Source organism: Heteronotia binoei, chromosome 19 (genome assembly GCF_032191835.1).
Source record: "Heteronotia binoei isolate CCM8104 ecotype False Entrance Well chromosome 19, APGP_CSIRO_Hbin_v1, whole genome shotgun sequence".
NCBI classification, from domain to species: Eukaryota; Metazoa; Chordata; class Lepidosauria; order Squamata; family Gekkonidae; genus Heteronotia; species Heteronotia binoei.
In genome coordinates this window covers 27,687,950-27,707,518 of record NC_083241.1, presented here as the reverse complement: position 1 = coordinate 27,707,518, position 19,569 = coordinate 27,687,950, and the positions used below count along the sequence as shown (strand labels likewise).

The 19,569-nt window shown below is 44.1% G+C and overlaps 1 protein-coding gene across 1 annotated transcript in view; it reads right to left on the bottom strand.

Annotated features, from left to right (window-relative positions):
- Positions 1-19,569, bottom strand: part of SCG3 (secretogranin III) — a 56,652-nt gene that overhangs the window by 26,035 nt on the left and 11,048 nt on the right. The window contains exons 5-8 of the mRNA XM_060260208.1: positions 16,024-16,166; positions 13,955-14,116; positions 13,277-13,430; positions 11,767-11,883 (exon numbers count right to left, since the gene is read on the bottom strand). Of these exons, the coding sequence (XP_060116191.1) occupies positions 11,767-11,883; positions 13,277-13,430; positions 13,955-14,116; positions 16,024-16,166 (576 nt within the window). The remainder of the gene's footprint in view (positions 1-11,766; positions 11,884-13,276; positions 13,431-13,954; positions 14,117-16,023; positions 16,167-19,569) is intronic.

The window sequence follows — 19,569 nt, the reverse complement described above, 5'->3', positions numbered from 1 at the left end:
GCTGGAAAACAACCAATTACCAAACATATCTACACACCTCCAGTCACCAGTTTAAACACACCAAACAATCCACTGTCTACAGCCAAGTTCTCTGCTACAGCCTTGTTTGTTCCAATTCCTCAGACAAAGATTCCCACCTGCAGGATCTACAACACATATGTTTGGAATGACAATACCTACCTGTTGTAGATCAACAAAACTAGAATGATACTGGCGGTCACATACAGCTCTCAGCTCAAACCAATTCAATGCATCATTAATGACCAACAACCTATGCTAAACAAAGAACTTCTCACCCACAACAATGCACTTCCTAAGATGTACACTAGGGTTGTCAAGTCCAAGTCAAGAAATATCTGGGGACTTTGGGGGTGGAGCCAGGAGACATTGGGTGGAGCCGGAGCAAGGTTGTGACAAGCATACTTGAACTCTGAAGGGACCACACACCTTTTAAATGCCTTCCCTCCATTAGAAATAATGGATAGGGGCACCTCTTTTGGGGCTCATAAAACTGGATCCCCTGGTCCAATCTTTTTGAAACTTGGAGGGTATTTTGAGGAGAAGCACTGGATCCTATGCTAAAAATTTGGTGCCTCTATCTCAAAAAACAGCTCCCCCAGAGCCCCAAGTACCCGTGGATCAATTCTCTATTATACGCTATGGGAATCTGTCTCCATAGGGAATAATGGAGTGCCCAGGAGACATTTCTCTCCCCCACCCCCCGCTTTCTGATGACCCTGAAGCGGGAAGAGGACCTCCAAACTGGGGGATCCCATGCCCCCACCTGGGGATTGGCAACCCTAATGTACACAGACTCTGGGACAAGGGCCTGCAACACCAAGATGCCAACTCTGCCCTGTATTCACTCTGACAACACAGTCACCGGTCCCAACAACATCAGCCATACCACGTTCATCTCAGCTTCATTTGCGAATTCATTCCCCCAACATTATATATGCCATCAAATCTCAGTGACGCCCTTCCACTCTCTACATTGGGCTACATTGGCCAGTCCCTATGCAAAGACATAAATGAAATAAATCCATAAAAACCACAACCTTTAAAAAAGCCAGTGGGAGAACATTTTAATCTTCCAGGTCATTCCATTGCTGACCTAAGAGTGGTAGTACTCACAGAAGCTTCAATGGGTGCTTACAACCCAAGACTGCTGAACTTGACGTCATTCTGCTTAACTGAGCAATGCAGTCCCCAGGGCTGAATAGGGATGTAGGATTCTTACCTCACTACAGATGCTAATTTTCTGCCCCTGTGTATTTCTCCCCTGCTCTAACCAAACTGATGACAATAGGCCTTGTACCTTTGCATCCTGAGTTCCTTTTCTGTAATGCCCTTTCCACCTCCTGACTGGGATGTAAGGATTTAGAGATCTCCATTCCTACCTATATCTGATGAACTGAGCTTTGACTCTTGAAAGCTGATACCCTGAAAAATCTTGTTGGTCTCTATCTAGCTGTTCTACCACAGACAAACATGGGTACCATCTGAAACAGTAATTGCCAGACTGCTTTTGACTGGAAAGTATCAATATTTAATCTTTATATTTTATATACTCATGTGTCTTTTTATAATCTCTCTGTGGTTGCTGCTGTTTGTATTGTGCTGTGCCTCTGGTCGTGGACCGCAATAAAGTAAACTGAAGACTTTTGACTTGTAAACATTGTTAAATTTTTCCATAGGTTTCCTACTTTTTAGGATTGCAATGCAGTCTTTTTAAAGCAGAGCCTCAGTCTGCCCTGCACTTTTTAAACACACCAGGAAAATGACACAGGAGAACCTCAACCAGTGGAGGCTACTCCAGACACCACCCTAAACATAGACCAGAGATGCAGCAAGATCACTCATCCTACCTCTAAACCCTCTCTGATCAAAAATCAGTTGAACAGCTCTTTTTTGCCTATGCCCACTCTTCCTCCTTTCCCTCCCCTGAGCATTCCAATGGTGCTGGGTGGCCATTGCTTGCTTGGTCTAGCAGCCCAGCAGAGTAGGGTTGCCAGGTCTCTCCTGGCTGCTAGCAGGGGACCAGGGCTGTAGGGTTGTCTGCTCCTCCTTGTAGGGTTGCCAAGTCTAACTCAGAAAATACCTGGGGACTTTGGGGATGGGAGACTTTGGAGGTGGGGCCCTGAGACTTTCCCATTCCCTAAAATAAATAAATAAAAATACAGCAGTGCAGTTCTCCTGAATGCAGTCTTCATCTCCTCATTCCCCCAGCAGCTGGCTGCACTTCCTCTCTCTCTCTCTCTCTCTCTCTCTCTCTCTCTCACACACACACACACACAGAGGCAGATAGCCAAAATAAATGCAGTTTGGAAGCACACACTTTGTGGTCTCACTGGGGCAATTTACTCACCATGGGAGCTGTTGACTGCTCTTTACTCAACCCTGTTCGCCAGACTAACACAGGGAAACCAGAGCATGCAAACACAGGGAAACCAGACTAACACAGGGAAATCAGAGCATGCAAACGGCTTTTTAAGAGACTGTATAACAAACAAAAGTTCTGGGCTCCTTTCCTTCCAACGGGCACATTGTTCTGCACATTGTTCCCACCCCCATTCAGCCTGGCTGGAAGATTTAAAGGAACATACACCTTTCTAGAAGAAAATTGTTCCCAGTCTTCTGAAGCCTTTTGAGGCTTGAAGGCACATGGTGACTGTTGGAGCAGGGCTTTTCCCCGCTGGCCAGCTGACTTGGGGTGGGAAAGACCCTGCTGGGACCTGGGGATTGGCAAGCCTACCTCCTTGGGACACTCCTCTTACCCTGAAAACTTGTTGGCCTCTGAGATGCTATGGGACTGGAATCTAGCTCCACATTCAGCTTTGCTATTCTTCCATCTGGCCCTGGATTCTGAAGCTAAGTACGGTGCAGTTTACTGTGAGATGTAATAGCATCATTCACTGAACGATGCTCCAGGACTGTTCCCCCTGGAAGGAGATCCTGCAACGATGACATAATGTGGGGCCTTCAAATCCCAGACCAGCTGTTATCAAGATGTGCTTTTAAACTTACTGTCTCTATAGATTGCTGAGGAAGGAGCTTAAAGCATGTGACTTGGCTGAGTAAATGATTTATTGTTTTGAGTGCGTAATTCCAGCTTGTCATTTCAGCCCTTAAAAAGAGGACAGGAGGTGTACGTTTAAAGCAACCATCCCTTCTGAAATTCTGTAACCCTTAAGGGAAGGATGCTCCAGGTATCTTAAGCAGGATGTCACAGGAAGAGGTGGTACTGGGGTTGCCAGATCTGGATTAGGAAAAACCTGGAGATTTTGGAGGTGGACCCTGGGGAAGGCAGGGTTTGGGGTGGAGAGGGGTATCAGTGGGGTGAAATGCCACATAATCCACTTTCTAAAGCAGCCATTTTCTCCAGGGGAATTGATCTCTGTAGCCTGGAGAACAGCTGGAATTCCAGGAGATCTCCAGCCACCACTGGCAACTGTAGGTGTTATCCATATTAGATGTTATCCATATTTGCATATTAGGCCACACACCCCTGATGTAGCCAATCCTCCAAGAACTTACAGGCCTCTTAGTACAGGGCCTACTGTAAGCTCCAGGAGGATTGGCTACATCAGGAGTGTGTGGCCTAATATGCAAAGGAGCTCCTGCTAAAAAAAAAAAAAAGCCCTGGTGTTATCTATGCTTAATGGCCCTTACTCCTTCTTAAAAAAAACAGAGATGAACATTCTTAGGCAATAAGGCCTGAGGCATCATCATGAGATTGTCAGTAAAGGAAATAAAACAACTTGATTTAATGCTTTAAATCTAAAACAGTTGTCACTTACAATGCTGTGCGTTTCACCCAGCTACCAACAGCACTTTACCAAACAGCACTCAATACTCCAAAGTATTGCACGCCCTTAAACTCTTTCACAAATCGTAGCGGTTCTGACAACAAAACCCTGAGCTTCTTCCATCACCACTCCATTTAAGTTAATATTCTCATGGTTTCTTAGCACTCTTGAGAATATTAGATCAGTATTCGAAGGTCAGAAACAAAGCCGTTTCTCAACAGCGAAGCTAAAAATAGGTCACTGACAAAGTGGCTTGAAGTCTATGAGAAAATGTTTCCTATAACATTAGGCATCGATGGAATTTGCCTCTCTGTTGCTTCCCGGAGCGTAACAGCCTGTCAGCATGGAGCCAGGTCACATCTGCGGCTAAAAATCCCACTGGGAACAGTTTACGTGTTCATGTTCATCCCTTGATTTATCTAACGCTCTGTAATGTGAACAGAGCATCACGTCTCTAGAAACAGTCAGAACTCTCATGTCCCTTTGCTTCCCAAGGAAAAGCTGCTCCAACTACCTCTGTGTCCAAGGTGGGGGCCGGAGAGGGTTTGTGGGTGGCTTGTGGCAGGGGTGGGGGGGGGGTTCAGCTGCTGATCGTCCAGTGCACACAAGTACTCAAAAGCAGGGGAATCACACAAGATATGTGCAGGCATCTTTCTCACTGCACATTCTCAGGCTTCCTTTAATTCTAGCACCTCTCCATATTTCTGGTTTAAATTCTTACTGGATTTGTGCCTTAAAGTACACACTTCATATTGTGTGATTTGGGGACATAATGAGTATATTGGGGGGGGGGGGCGGGGAGTTAATAAGATTCTTTTAAAAAAGAAACAAAGAATCCCTTACAGAAGGAATGTACCGCAGCTCATCAACTCCATCTGCTGTCTTCTTAATCTCATTCATATTAATCAAACCCTATTAGGGATCATAATTAGATCAGTGAGTATATTGCAGCCAGTGCCCTCTGCAACCAAACAGCTCAGCCCCTCTAGGATGATAAAACACTTTAAAATGGCCTAGTTTTGAAGGCAACTGATTTGGAATCGCTAATGATTACCATTCCTGAATAGATGCTAAAAGCTTTATTAAGGACTAATGAAAATTTTGCAGGGGGAAATATTCTAGCCCTATCTAGCAAACTTGTATCGCAGAAGTGATAATGGCAACCAATCAGTATTTACATAATGTCCCTGTATCTTTAAATGGTATTTACAGATCAAAATATAAAATGACATTGCAGGTGCTGTTGTGACTCACAGATATCTGGCCAGGAGGTAGACCTGAAAGAGGCAAAACTAGACTCAACTTAGCCAAAGACGACAATGTGGAAAAAATGCCCTTAGGTGTTTGGGCCGAGCTGTGCTTGCTCCTTTTGAATGGACTTGAAAGCTTCATGCCAAAGATCAAGTGGATGCTAATGAGCAAATTGTAAGGAAAATGGATGGAGGAATTGATAGGGAGTTGGGAACAGACTTAAAAGAGTGAGACTATAAGCGAGGTGTCATGCAATTTAGTAAGCTGTTTTGACTGTATTCATCTTAGTCTGAAAGTTTTCTCATTCACTTCTAGAGCTATTAAGTTCCAGGGTTGCCAGGTCCAACTTAGAAAATATCTGGGGACTTTGAGGGTGGAGCCAGGAGACTTTTCCATTCCCTAAAATAAATAAAAATACAGCAGCACAGTTCCCCTGAATACTGTCTTCATTTCCTCGTCCGCCCAGCAGCTAAACTTCCACAAAATGAAAGTGAACACACACACTCTCATAAAGCAGCCAATAAACACAGTCAGCAAGCACACACTTTTGTGATCTCACTGGGCAATTTACTCACGTTGCTGAATATAACCATCTGATGTATTTCAACTAACTTCCTCAGACTCATAGGAAAAACACAAGAACAGCCTAAGGGGTGGAGTTTTCCTCCAAACAAACAGAGGGACCAAGAGCCACATAGCTCTGTCTACTTACCCCACCTCCCTGCAGCTTTCCTGCCGAGATTTAAAGGCACACGCACATTCAGAAAGACAAACATTTGCGAGCCTCTTCTAAACCTGCTGAGGTTTGAAGGCACATGGTGACTGCTGGGGTGGGGCTTCCCCCTTCCGGCTAGTTGGCTGGCAGTGGGGAGGAGCCTGAAAAAACGGGGGAACCCCTGTCCAGACCTGGAGACTGGCAAGCCTATTAAGCTCGCATAGCAATGTTAGATTGAGTTTGCAATATGTCCTTGGCATTGTATATGATCACCTTGCTTGTTCCAAAAACACAATGAACTTTGCATAGCAATGCCACAGACTTGACCTTTTACATTTTATTGCCTTGTAAGTTAGAACACTTCCCACCCATACTAATTATTATAAATATATATGTCAACAAAGGACACACATCATGCACACATCATAAGTAGGCTCTCGTCAACTAAAGCTCACAGCACAATAACTCCATTAATCTTAAAGATGCTACAAGACTCCTTTTGAGCCCCCCTCCAAATCAGGAGCCCCCAACCTTTTTGAGACTGTGGGCACATTTGGAATTATGACAGAGTGGTGGGCACAACCGCAAAATGACCACTATTAGAGAGATGGGAGACAGAGCTAACCACACAATGAGGCAGCTGAAGTGCAGGAGACAAGGGGAGTAAATTTTAAAAATACACTGGGAAAGAGAAGTCATAAGGAGAATAAAACCAACTCTGAAGGGGCAGCTGTCACTGAAAGGACCACATTTTAATCTGAACAGCCAATCAGATTTCCAGTAGGAAATCAGAAGCTCCATCAAGCAGGAACCCATCTAGCCTCACCCACTTTTAAAAAAACTCTTGGCAGCTGTTAGGAAAGGTGTTAGTTGTAACGTTCTCAGGGTGCAGACAGGCAGGAGTCCAAAGCCAGTCCAAGGTCAAAGTCCAGGAAGTCAAGCAGGAGCCAAGTCACCAATGCAGAATCACAAACCGGAATCAGAAGTCAATGTCCAAAAGCCAAAAGGTCAGAGTGCCAAGGAAATCAAGCAGGTCAGGATCAGGAATCAGGATGCAAGTCAGAGAATAGACCTGTTGCTTCCGCAAGGGTACCAGGTCCTGGATGGGAGCTATATGGGAGTCTCAATCAGCCTGCTCCCTGGGTGGGAGTGACTCTACTAGAACTCAGGGCTGAGAGATCTGAAGCATCAGCGTGCCTCATGTCTTCGCTCTGAAAGTTCTTTCCAGAGCCTGCTTCAAACTCTTGAGATGGGAGGAGGAGAGCTCAGGGGAGATTCATCGTCAACAGCTGACACTGGTGCCTGGAGAGTGATTGATGGGCCAGCTGCTGTTTGTTCAGCTGAGGAACTGGCTGGCAACTCTTCCAGGTCTGTTAACCCTTTTAGCTCCTCCTCGGCAGGGCTCATGACATTATTAGGCTCCCACTGGGAATCCCTTGACATAGATCATAACTCTCCAATTGTACTTGCAAGGCATTCCATATTGTTCAAGATACATCATCACTTTACCCAAGGTGGGTGTTCAGATGGCTTTTTAAAATCAAACTTTGTCAAGGATACTATTCTAACATGGTTACAATCAGGGGTCGTTTTGTAGAAAAATAGGTGGTGGAGCTCATTAGCATAACTCATTAGAATATGCTGCCCCCCACCAGCCAAAAGCAACCTGACACAAGAAAGGAGAGCCCCGGGCAATCAAGACCTGCTTGGGCTGGCTAGAGATCCAGTCAGCCCAAGCAGGCCTCCCTTACCTGGGGCTCTCCTTGGCTGCCCCCCCCCCTCGAGTCAAGCAAGCCACCCGCTGCTCATAAGAAGTGGAGAAAGGATGTTGTGGGCTTCTCCAGGGGTTAATGAGGGCTGCTGGGGGTGTGGCAAAGCTTCTGGTGGCTGGCTGGCTGCCTGCTCTCCTAATCCAGGGATTGTTATGCAGCTGCACCTACTATTCAAGGGACAAGATAAGAAGGTGGGGAGGAGGGGGGCTGTCAGAAAGGTTCAGGAGCTGTAGTCCTGTGAGTTCCTGCTGAATTCAAGGCCTGGTTACAATCAAATAAACCATTTAAGCGCATGTTGATTCCTACGTGCACATAGTAGGGCCTCCGTTCTGACAACCACTTCCAAGACAGCAGCCTTCTTCCTGAAGACTACACGACAAATTACTTTGGACACTCCCAAGTTTTAAAAGCACTTGGCAAGACAGCAGGGTGAAAGGTGAGAGCTTTGAGGGAGGAAAACAAGCACGGGAGGGAAAATAAGCCCTCTGCCTGGCTTCTCTGGATTTCAGCCAATTCTCTCTTCTTACAGAGATCGCAGAGGAGGAGGAGGAGAAGCTAGAAATAACGTCAGACGTTGGCATTTCTCCACAACTGGTTAGACTGAGAAAGGGCTCTCAGTGTTGATCACTGGTGGGTCATCCCACATGAAGAATCGGACTGTGTGAACATTCCATAGGATGGTGCTCAGTTCTAATATTTTTTAGAACTACTGTGGCTATGAGGAGGGAAGAAGAATGGGGAAGCAAAAAAAAAAAAGGAGGGTCACTGCTGACAATATACACTACAAGCAGGGGTGTCACTCATTTGTTATGAGGGCCAGATCTGACATAAATGAGACCTTGCTGGACTGGGTCATATTGGGCCAAGCCATGTTTATACTTATTTAAGATTAGGCAGCAGAGATATAAACTTTATAAAGGACACAGACAAACACAACTAAACATTTTTTAAAAAAACTTTAAAAGTGCTTAAAACATTAACACTTGTTGGTCTTAAAGGTGCTTTCTTTGTATTTCTCCTATGGGAACCAGGGAATCTCTGGTTCTCCCCCCCCCTCAGAGTGCCAGAAGGGGGAGGAGCCTCAACCAATGGAGAAAGCAAATGTTTTGCTCTGTAGCTCCTGTGCAATTGAGAAAGCATTGCCAAGCAAGTTGAGATGTAGAAGGAAGCAAGAGAGGGAGAAAGAAGAAGACAAGAGCCAGTTGCTCGGGGGCCTGATTCGGCCCTCGGGCCGCATGTTTGACACTCTTGCACTATAGTATTAAACGCAGCAATTAAGTTTCATGTACGTCAAGCAGTGCCCTGAGTTTTAACGTGCTATTATCTGCTCCGAGTCATGATAAGAAACCCAACTGTTTGCAAAATGGGAATCCCAGTACTGTCAGATGCAGTCTATGTCTTCATACTGGATGCTGTGAGCAAACAAGAGGGGAAAGCCATCACTTTCATCCCCTGCTTGTGAACTTCCCACAAGCCTCTGGCTAGCCGGGATTGGAAACAGGATGGTGGACCTTTGAGCTGAACCGAAAGGGATCTCATGTTTATTCATTTCTACTAAAAATATTGTATCTGGCTCACTACCACACAAAAAGTCTGTCATAGTGGCTGACAGGAAATTAAAACATACCATAATGCAATAAAAATAACACAATAAAGACTAAAAAGAAGAAACAATTTGTTCAACAAAATTAAAGCTCTAAAGCAGAGGAAAGCAACATGCCATTCAAACCAGCCCTACAAAATAATAGCAGCAGCTGCCTATTCTGCCAGTAGCTTTTCTGAAAAGAAAATGGTTCACTGTCAGCCTTGCAACTCATAAAAAGCCAGACAGATTTATTTATTTTAAATCTACCTATCACCTTTGTGTTACTGGAGATGAGCCTCTAGAGGCAAAGAGTTCTATAGAGAGGGGAAAACCACACAAAAGACTCTCAAAGAGCCTCACAAAAGGTTTTCTATCGCAGTGCAATTTTTGTGACTGAATACAAGGGTTGTTTTTTTTTAGTAACTTCCTGGGAATAAGTTTGCTTACTCATCTATACAGCTCCTTCTGTTTTACTAAACCATTCATTTGTAACTGAGTTACTTTCAACTGCTATTTTAACCGTAATTTAAAAAATTGCCAAGACCTGATTGTTTTGTCAGCCAATGCCAAAATATAACGGGAATAACAAAGTTCATGGAAATGAGCCATCAAATGCAGCATTCTTTCAGAAGGGAATCAAGTTTTCTGGCAGCTTCAGATTATGCATATGTTGTCCCATAGGCACATCTCTGACTACTCATAGTCCAAATCTTATTCTCTTCCTTCTGCTCTGCCTTGAACTGAACCCAACAATTACCAAGCCTCGGTCATCTTTCAACTACAATTTCATCATTAACCATGAAAATCTGGGGGATTTATTTCTTGATTATATCCCCAAATCTTGTTGAACCAGATGAAGGATCAACTGACAGGTCTTTGTAATGCAATGCAATGCAATATGCAGGAACAGATTTTGCTGACATAACGCCTCTAAAGAACAATATATCAGTATATTATTTAGAACAATACATAGTGATTGTAATGGGGTGGGGTAGCCATGTTGGTCTGAAGCAGCAGAACAAAGTGCGAGTCCCGCGGCACCTTGAAGATCAACAAAGCTTTGTTCACGGTATGCTTGGGGGCTGCATAACTAGTTAACATGCCAGAGTCTCTTCCATTATCAGAATTAAGCAGGCAAATCGCTCCCCCAACTTCAGTCCAACACAGCTCCCCACCTGGATCTGTCAGGTCTATGAGTTACTGTCACTTGAAATCGTTCTGGTAACTAGTAGTTTCAGGGGCTGTTACTGAGTGGAGGTATAAAATGATCATCAGGTCATCAAGTTGGATCCTATGATTCCCTTCTGCTAAACTGGATCCTGTAAGTTCCTTTCACCAAAATAAAGTTTGAGTCCAGTAGAACCTTTAAGACCAACAAAGTTCTGGGTATGAGCTTTCATGTGCATGCACACTTCTTCAGATACATAAATTCAGACACATCCTTTTCACATAGCTTTTCTCCAACAGAGAAAGGCTGCCTTTAACAAAGAAAGACCTTTGTTCATCAGAGGAAGCCTTTCTCCATCAGCAGGTGTTTTTTTTTTGAGCAGGAATGCACAGGAACGCTTGGTGTCAGGGGGTGTGGCCTAATATGCAAATGTGTTTCTCCTGGGCTTTTTCTACCAAAAAGCCCTGTGTGAAACAATGGTGACATCTGGAGCGTGGCCTAATATGTAAATGAGAACCTGCTGGGTTTCTTCTACAAAAAAGCCCTGTCCATCAGAAAAGTCATTCTCCATTGAAAGAAGACTTAGTGGAAGAAAATAATAGAATCCAGCTTAGCAGAACACATGAAACTGGTTTATACTGAATCAGGCCCTTGGTCCATCAGTAATGTCTTCTCACATCTGCAGTGGGACTTTCTGCATGCCAAACAGATGCTCTACCACTGAGCCACAGCCCCTTCTTGGAGTCAAAGGATCCAGCTCATAGTGCTTGAATATTCTAGACCAAGGACTAGAAAAACAATTTCCATTGTTCTAGATCAGGGGTGGCCAAAGTTGCTTAATGTAAGAGCCACACAGAATAAATATCAGATGTTTGAGAGCCACAAGTCATTAATGTCAGATGTTTGAGAGCAGGAATGAAGGAAGGCAAATAGATGGGGGGGGAGGGAGAGGTGAAAAGAAAGCAACTTTCATTTTAAATGCATTCTCCAAACCACCAGCTGGCTTGGCTTGAAGAAATGATTTAAAGAGACAAATGCCTTCTCCAAGCCAGCCGACGGGACAGTGGGGGCTTCAAGAGACACAAACTATGTGTGAAAGAGCCATGTGTGGCTCCCGAGCTGCAGTTTGGCCACCCCTGTTCTAGATAATAGCAGAATCAGTAGATTTGGAAAGTAGATTTTTTTTTCTTGGCCACAAGACACCCTATTGCTCTAGATTGCCTAGCTCTGTACCAATTTATTGTGTCTGTCTGTTCAGTGTTCTTACTTTGACTGAAATCACTTCAAATTACAAGACCTCAAAATCACGAAACAATGCAGTTCGATACTTTTTAAAATAACCTGCCACAAAAAAAATTGCTTTGACACAAACCGCCCTGAAGTCGAATAAGATGACAATATAATTACCAGTCTTCATGCCACAAGAAGAACAACATCATTATACTAAGTTCCAAATGTGCACTTACCCAGGTAAGAAACACCTTCTTCGGGCGTAATGGTTCCATATTTAACCATCATCTTCACAAAGTCAATTAAGGTCTTCATGATAGTTATCAACGTTTCTTTTTCCTTGGCTTCTTTCTCTGGGTACAGAAACAATACGTTAAGTGTAAACATGATTGATTTGAAAATTAGGAACGTGATGGAGCCATGCTCAGAAGGAAGGAATTCATATATTGATTTTGAAAATGTGTATCCTGCCTTCCTGTTTAATGATATCCAATGTGGTTTAGCAGTCCTGGACTAGGTATAGATGGGTGGCTTGGGGCGGCAGGCAGCCACCTGTCATGGAAGTAAGCTGACATAAAGTGCCCTGGTGTGGTCAGATGGCACGTGGCTCACTGCCGGAATGGGGATGGGCCACGCACACCCCGGAGGAGCAGTCACGCTGCTCAAGCACTTGAATGCCTCTTCCTTGGAGTTCCCTGGTGGTTCAGACCAGGACCGGATCTACATGTTTTTTGAGGGGGGGGGGGATTAAAAAATGACGCCCCTTTACGGGCCATTCTATCTTATGGTCCCATAGAACACAATGGACTCCATACCCAATTTAGTGCTCCCCCTCTGTCAGCGCCCAGGGCAAGCACCCCCCTCTGCCCCTGATCCAGCCCTGGTTCAGATGGCTGGGGAAGGCACCCCAAAAGCACTTCATTGATTAGCTACCCCTTCCAACATGGTAGCTTTCTGAAGTGGCATGGTGACAGTGGGGAATGAGGGAAGGGCAGGAGTGGGATGGGGCCCAGATCCGTGCGTTTGAACATGCCCTTTTGGTCCAGACCTGGGCCGTTCTTGTGACAGCCCAAATTAGCTGTCTGAAAGCAGCCCTGAACATATTGAACACATGAAGCTGCCTTATACTGAATCAGACCCTCGATCCATCAAAGTCAGTATTGTCTACTCAGACGGGCAAGGTCTCCAAGGTCTCAAGCTGAGGTTTATAGAATGGTTTTCTTCCATTTCATTATATCTGATGAAGTCTCTGTGCACACAAAAGCTTCTACCCAGAATTAAACTTCGTTGTTCTTAAAGGTGCCACTGGACTCTGACTTTATTTTATTGCTTCAGACCAACACAACCACCCACCCGGGAACAAAACAGGAAAGGAGTACACATTCAAGTACTGAAGTCAGGGAACCATATCCAGCCAAGAATAATCTTTTCTAGAGGTGACAAGAATAACCCAATTAAAACACTAATGCATAATGAATCCTGTTTAGAAAGTTGAAGTGGGGTGTTTATAAACTGAGATTTCGACACAATTAATAATAATAATAATAATAATAATAATAATAATAATAATAATAATAATAATAATAATAATACTTTTTATTTATATCCCGCCCTCCCTGCCAGGGCAGGCTCAGGGCGGCTCACAACATGTAAATTGCAAATGTTCTAAAAAGGTTTCAGCCAAATAACAAAACAACAACAATAATTTAAAGCTAAGGACAGTGGTTTTGAAGATATGAAACTGACCTGAGTTAAGGCTTTTCAGTAGCTCATAAAAGTTAGGGAAATATTGGAGGTCTTCAAAATTATCCTCAGGGGGCAATTCATTCCTTCTTTCCAACATGTTGGAGGAAGTCCATGTATTATCCAAGGTATCATCTCGATCCATATTTTTGGGAGCCTCCATGCAAAATGTTTAAAATGGACATACGTAAATATGAGCAACAAAACTGAAAGAGAAACAAGCTCACATCGCATTCTTTCCCCCCCTCTATGACGCTAGAGTAAGACAATGCCTTTCAAGTGGAATAATTCCATTTGGATTCACAGATGTACTAGCTGTACTAGCCACTAGCTTAGATTTGCTTTAAAATGAGATCAGATAAATTAATGAAGGACAGCTCTTATCAGCCCATGGTTGCTAATGGGACCCTCCATGTGCAAGGGCAGTAGACTTCTGCTGTCATACACTGCTTGTCAGCACTGCAGTATAAAATGGAACACAAGGCAATTTTTAATTTTGTACAAATACTCAAGGGACGTATTTCGGATGACTGTCTTAGTGATCATCCTTCAGAACTTCTGTAATTAGTTCAGTGTAGAGAAGCTGAATTCCCTAAAGCAAAAAACAGTATGTGTGGGGGGAGAGGTGTCTATTCATTCTGTTCAGTAAGTGGGCCAGAACAATTAGCTGAAAAGCGTTACCATTTTTTCCTCCTGTTTTCCTCCAGTCTTACTGTCTATTCTGCTTGGAAGGTAATCAAGATCTTCAGGCGCCTTTTCCCGATCTTTTGCTTCATTAGCAATTAGCTGCTGTAGCACTTCAGCCACCTCATCTTCCAGCGTGTTGGCCTGGCTTTCTGTGATCTAAAAGAAAGAAAAAGGATTAAAAAAAGAAAGAGAAAGATGACATTTCTCATTACAGCTCTCTGCTGTAGACCAGCTTTTTTGAGAGACAAAGGGGGGGAAAAGTCCTTTGATTTCATCCCAACGAATTGAGCTGCAGTCCTGAAGTCATTTCTTCTAATGCCTCTGCACTTCAATCAGCTCAATCCCGTTGGCTTCAGTGGAACAATGGTGTCATGAGTGGACTTTGGCCCAACGTCTTTGCTTCCTGACAATCTATCCGTGCTAATTATCTAAAAACAAAACTCTTTAATTTTTTGCTTGGAACTCAGTTTCAGTGCCAGGGGACCGTCTATGAAACATGTTCAGCAATAATAACAATTCATGACATGTTGCATTGTGATAGGGTTGCCAACTGCCTGGTGGTGGCTGGAGATCTCCTGGGATTAGAACAATTGACAGAAAAGGACCACTTTGAAGGGATAGATCCAGGTGGGCAGCCGTGTTGGTCTGAAGCAGTAGAACAAAGTAGGAGTCAAGCAGCACCTTTAAGACCAACAAAGTTTTATTCAGAATGTCAGATTTTGTATGGATGCATACTTCTTCAGATGAGGGGACAGGGTACCCTTATCCCCTCGTCTGAAGAAGTGTGCATGCATACAAAAGCTTACATTCTGAATAAAACTTCTTTGGTCTTAAAGGGGCACTTTGAAGGGAGATTGTATGACATCATGCCACACTGAAGTCCCTCCTCTCCTCACATTCCAGCCTCCTCTGGCTCCACCCCCAAAATCTCCAGGTATTTCCCAACCCAGACCTGGCAACCCTAGGGAATGAGGACTGCCATTAACTTAGACCCTGCACAATGGCTAAAGAGCGCAAATAATTCTGGGCTAGAAAGACCAATAGTCTGATAGGGGCCAGTTCCAGGTTCTGGGGGGTCCAGGGAGAGAGTTCCCAGGGCCTTTCTCTCCTTCTCACACTCTCCCTCTTTCCCACCAATCACCATGCCTCCCACTTGCAAGCCCTCCCATTGCCAATGCTCACAGCTGCCCACATTTCCCCTAGCCCCTTCTGAAATGGCACTAGCAATGACAGCATCTGGGACCATGGTTAGTGTAGTGCTAGCAAGCGAATGGGTGGGTATGGGGACTGCAGTAGCAGGCCCTATCAGAAGTCATGGATCCTGGCAGCTGCCCCACTTGAGGACATGCCGACGATGCCTGCCCTGGGTCTGACTTAGCACCGTAAGACTGGAGTTTCTGTTCTCTCATTAAACTTGAATGGAAGCTCAGTCTCCTCTCTACAGGTTTCTCCCTGAGATCAATAGTCACTAGCTTGAAACAGCTGAAAAGTTTCATTGCACAGCTTGCAACTCAACTGCTTGGTTAAGACATTACTAATCGATTGATGCGAAAGACTGGAGGTGAAAACACGAGCCAGAACATCTGCTCTTTGATGACATATTTCAACAGCAACACGAAAAGCCATTATTCAGGTCCGGTTCTCTGTTGGTGTAAATGAGTCCTAGTTGCTTGAAGTCAGTCATGCCGTGCCGGTTTATACCCACTGGCGGCTCAGCCAGCATGGCTCCCTTTCATATCACAAGTTGCTCTATAACCCCCATCAGCTTGTAGGAAGGGGTGTGTGTGTGATTCTCTCATCCTTGCTGTTTTGATTCTCTTCTGGGCTTCTTCACCCTCAAAAACCATTCACGAATTTGGCAACTTGCACAGCACGGCCAAGCTTCAAATCCCAGGTTTAACTGCAGGGTGATATTGATGTGAAATGAAACCACTACCACAAGCCTGAGCTCTGATTCAAAGGGATATCCACTAATTTGATGCTTTGTTAAACTGTAAACGGGGGGCTAAAACAAATATCTAGGCAAGATATGCAGGCAAAGGAACTGATGTCCACAAACTTACGAGTCCCAGATTTAGAAGCTTGGAAACAATTTTGTCAAACACCCCTCTGTCGTTTTCCTCATATATTCTCATGGCAATCTTCTGGACGATATCTTCAGCAGTTAACGGTGTGCCATCAAGCTGGTGAAGTCCATCGGGGTCATCTGCAAGCATGACAAAGTAGTGCTCAACCTTGCAGCATTTGGCATTGTTATTTAAAACATTTGTTAGCCACCTTTCTCCCTTCCAGAACTCAAGGTGGCGTACAATATAAATAAAACATTATGAAAAAAACACAATAAAAACAACCGTGATAAAACCTATAGAAGTCAGACATTAAAAACACCAGAAAGGACTGCAAGTAATAAAAGCTAAACCAATCAAAATGCAGTTCTAAATAAAGCTGTCTTCAACTGTCTCCTGAAGACTGACAATGAGGGGGCCAGGCACACTTTGCTGGGGCTGACACAGAAAAGGCCCTGTCTCCTGTACCCACCAGATGAGCTTCTTTGATTGGTGGGACAGCCAGGAGGGTCTCTCCCTGTGAATTTAATTCCCAGTAGGAACATATGAGAGAAGATGGTCCTTCAGGTAATACCAATCCCAAGCCATGAAAGACTTTAAAAGGAAAAACAACAACAATACCTTGAATTGGGCTCAGGACCAGATCGGAAGCCAGTACAAGGACAGCCCTGCTGGATCAGACAAATAGTCCATCTAGTCCAGCATCCTGTCTCACATAGCAGCCAACCAGTTCATCTGGATGGCCAACAACAAGGCACAGATGTTGAGGCCTTCCCCTTAGGTAGCTTCTGACTCTGGGATTCAGAGGATTAGCACCCTTTATCTGTTCTGAACCTACTGCCATCAGCTTCATTCGAGTTCTAGTAATTGAGGAGAGGGAGAACATTTTCTCTTTGCCAATTCTCTCCACCCTATGCATCATTACTCATCACCTTTCTAAACCGGAAAGGCCCAGACTATTCAGTCTTTCCTCTTAGGGAAGGTGCTCCAACATCCCTAATCATCTTGCTTCCTCCCTTTGTACTTTTTTCCAGCTCTGCAATGTCCCTTTTGAGATACGGCGATACAGTGACCAGAACTGTACACGATATTCCAAATGAGGCAGCACCATAGCTCTGCACAGGGGCATCACAATATGCCATTTTATTATCACTATCTTTCCTAATAATCCCTAACATAGAGCTTGCCTTTTTCACTGCTGCTGCACAATGGGTTGACAGTTTCATTGAGCTACCCACAATGACCCCAAGATCTTTTCCGCTCTCAGTCTCAGCAAGTAATTGCTGTAGTATTAGGGTCATATGCTCCCAACAGCTTGCCTTGGACAATAGTCTAGCCGCAGAATTCTGTACTAGCTGCAGCTTCTGAACACTCTTCAAGGGTAGCTCCAAGTAGACCACATTGCATTATGTGTGTCTCTGTCCTGGAACTGAATGGGTGGAGCTGTGGCTTCCTGGCACACTGTGTGCTTTGCTTGCCAAAGGTTCAGTGCCAGACATCTCCATTTACAGGACCTCAGACAGAAAGGTGGGGTCCTTGGATAGTTTTTCTCAGTCATATAGCACTGCTCTGACTCAGCTATATGGGGTTATATTTTGAAGATGTACTCAAGCCTACTAATATGCAGCTTTGGTTTGGGGGCTTGGCTCAGTGGCAGAGCAAATTTCTGGTATGAAGAAGGCTCCAGCTTTAACCCTGGCACCTCCAGTTAGAATAGGGATGGCCAAACTTGCTTAACATAAGAGCCACATAGAATAAACATCAGATGTTTGAGAGCCACAAGACAGGAAGGAAGGAAGGAAAATAGATAGGGAGGAGGGAGGTAGAGGTGGAAAGAAAGCAACTTTAAATGCATTCACCAAACCACTGACTGGCTTGGCTTGGAGAAGTCTCTTATTTAAAGTCTTACATCTCTTATTTAAAGAGATAAATGCCTTTTCCAAGCCAGCCAATGGGGCAGCGGGGACTTCGAGAGCCACACAATACGTGTAAAAGAGCCACATGTGGCTCCCAAGCCACAGTTTGGCCACCCCTGAGTTAGAAAATCTCATACTGCAGATGCTAGGACTCCGGAAAACACAACAGTCAGTATAGACAATTCTGAGCTAGATAGATGGACCTACGGTCTTACTCAGAATGAGGCAGATTCATATGCTCATCTTTTATATGGTAAGAACACTACATGATTATTCGATAAGAGTTGAATTCCCTTTATGCTGGGCAATGGCTGGTGATCACTTTCCTGTCTGGGAGATGACCAATGCTACAATGCATTTTTAGAATTATTATTACCATATCATGATTGAACCTCTATCTACTCTTGCCACAACAAATTGTTTGAGAGGTAGAGTCAGCAGAGATGATTCAACAAGCTGAAATAGGTGTGAAAAACCTCAGCTTGAGACCCTGGAGAGCCGCTGCCAGTCTGAGAAGACAATACTGACTTTGATGGACCAAGGGTCTGATTCAGTATAAGGCAGCTTCATATGTTCATATGTATGTTCAACAAGGTGGGCATGAAAAATTACAGCCCCGTGCTGCATCTATCAAGACTGCCATGTACCTTTCAGAGACAATTTCAGAGGGTAGCTGTGTTGGTCTGCATTAGAACAGGTAGACTGGAGTGCAGGTAGACCTTAGAGACCAAGAAGATTTTTGAGGTATATGCTTTTGAGAATCAGAACTTTGTATCTGATGAAGGGAGCTTTAACCCTCAAAAACATGTACTCTGAAAGTCTTTTTGGTCTCTGTGCTACTGTCCTTGAATCTAGATTTACCTTCTGGTTGATGAAATCCATCCATCAACAGACAAAGATTAAAAAAAAAAACAGAGCTTTTTAAAATAAAGCAACTAAAAAGAGATGGGATGGACATAAATTCTTTAAAACACGGAAGAGGGAATGAGAGAGAAAGTATTCTCTTTCAAAGAACTAGAATTCAGTGGAGATTGCAGAAGAAGAGGAGGAGAAGGAAGAGGAGTTGGATTTATATCCCACCCCTTCACTACCCGAAGGAGTCTCCAAGCAGCTTGCCATCACCTTCCCTTTTCCTCCCCACAACAGACACCCTGTGAGATAGGTGGGGCTGAGCAAGATCTGAGAGAGCTGTGACTGACCCAAAGTCATGCAGCTAGCTTTATGTGGAGGGAGGGGGATCAAATTAGGAGTGGGGAAGCTTCCTGTATGGATGTACTCTGAAATCATTTGCTTGCTGATTTCCTGCAAGCATGACATGCACAGGGAGCCCCAGTGCCCACACTAGTTTTCCAATTCCTTTAAACAAAGAATGTTCTGCAAATGATTTCTTTGGATATGTGCAGCAGCCCCTTTTGTTGATGTGAGTGGGTCAGATGCTCAATGGATAAATGAGGACACCATGTTCAAAAATAGCATGACAACTTTTTGTTCTTTGGGAAATCCCCCCCCCCCCAATAGATTGAATATACTGATAAACCATAATGATATAGAACAAAGTAGGAGTCAAGTTTCACCTTTAAGACCAACAAAGTTTTATTCAGAATGTAAGCTTTTGTGTGCTAGAAGA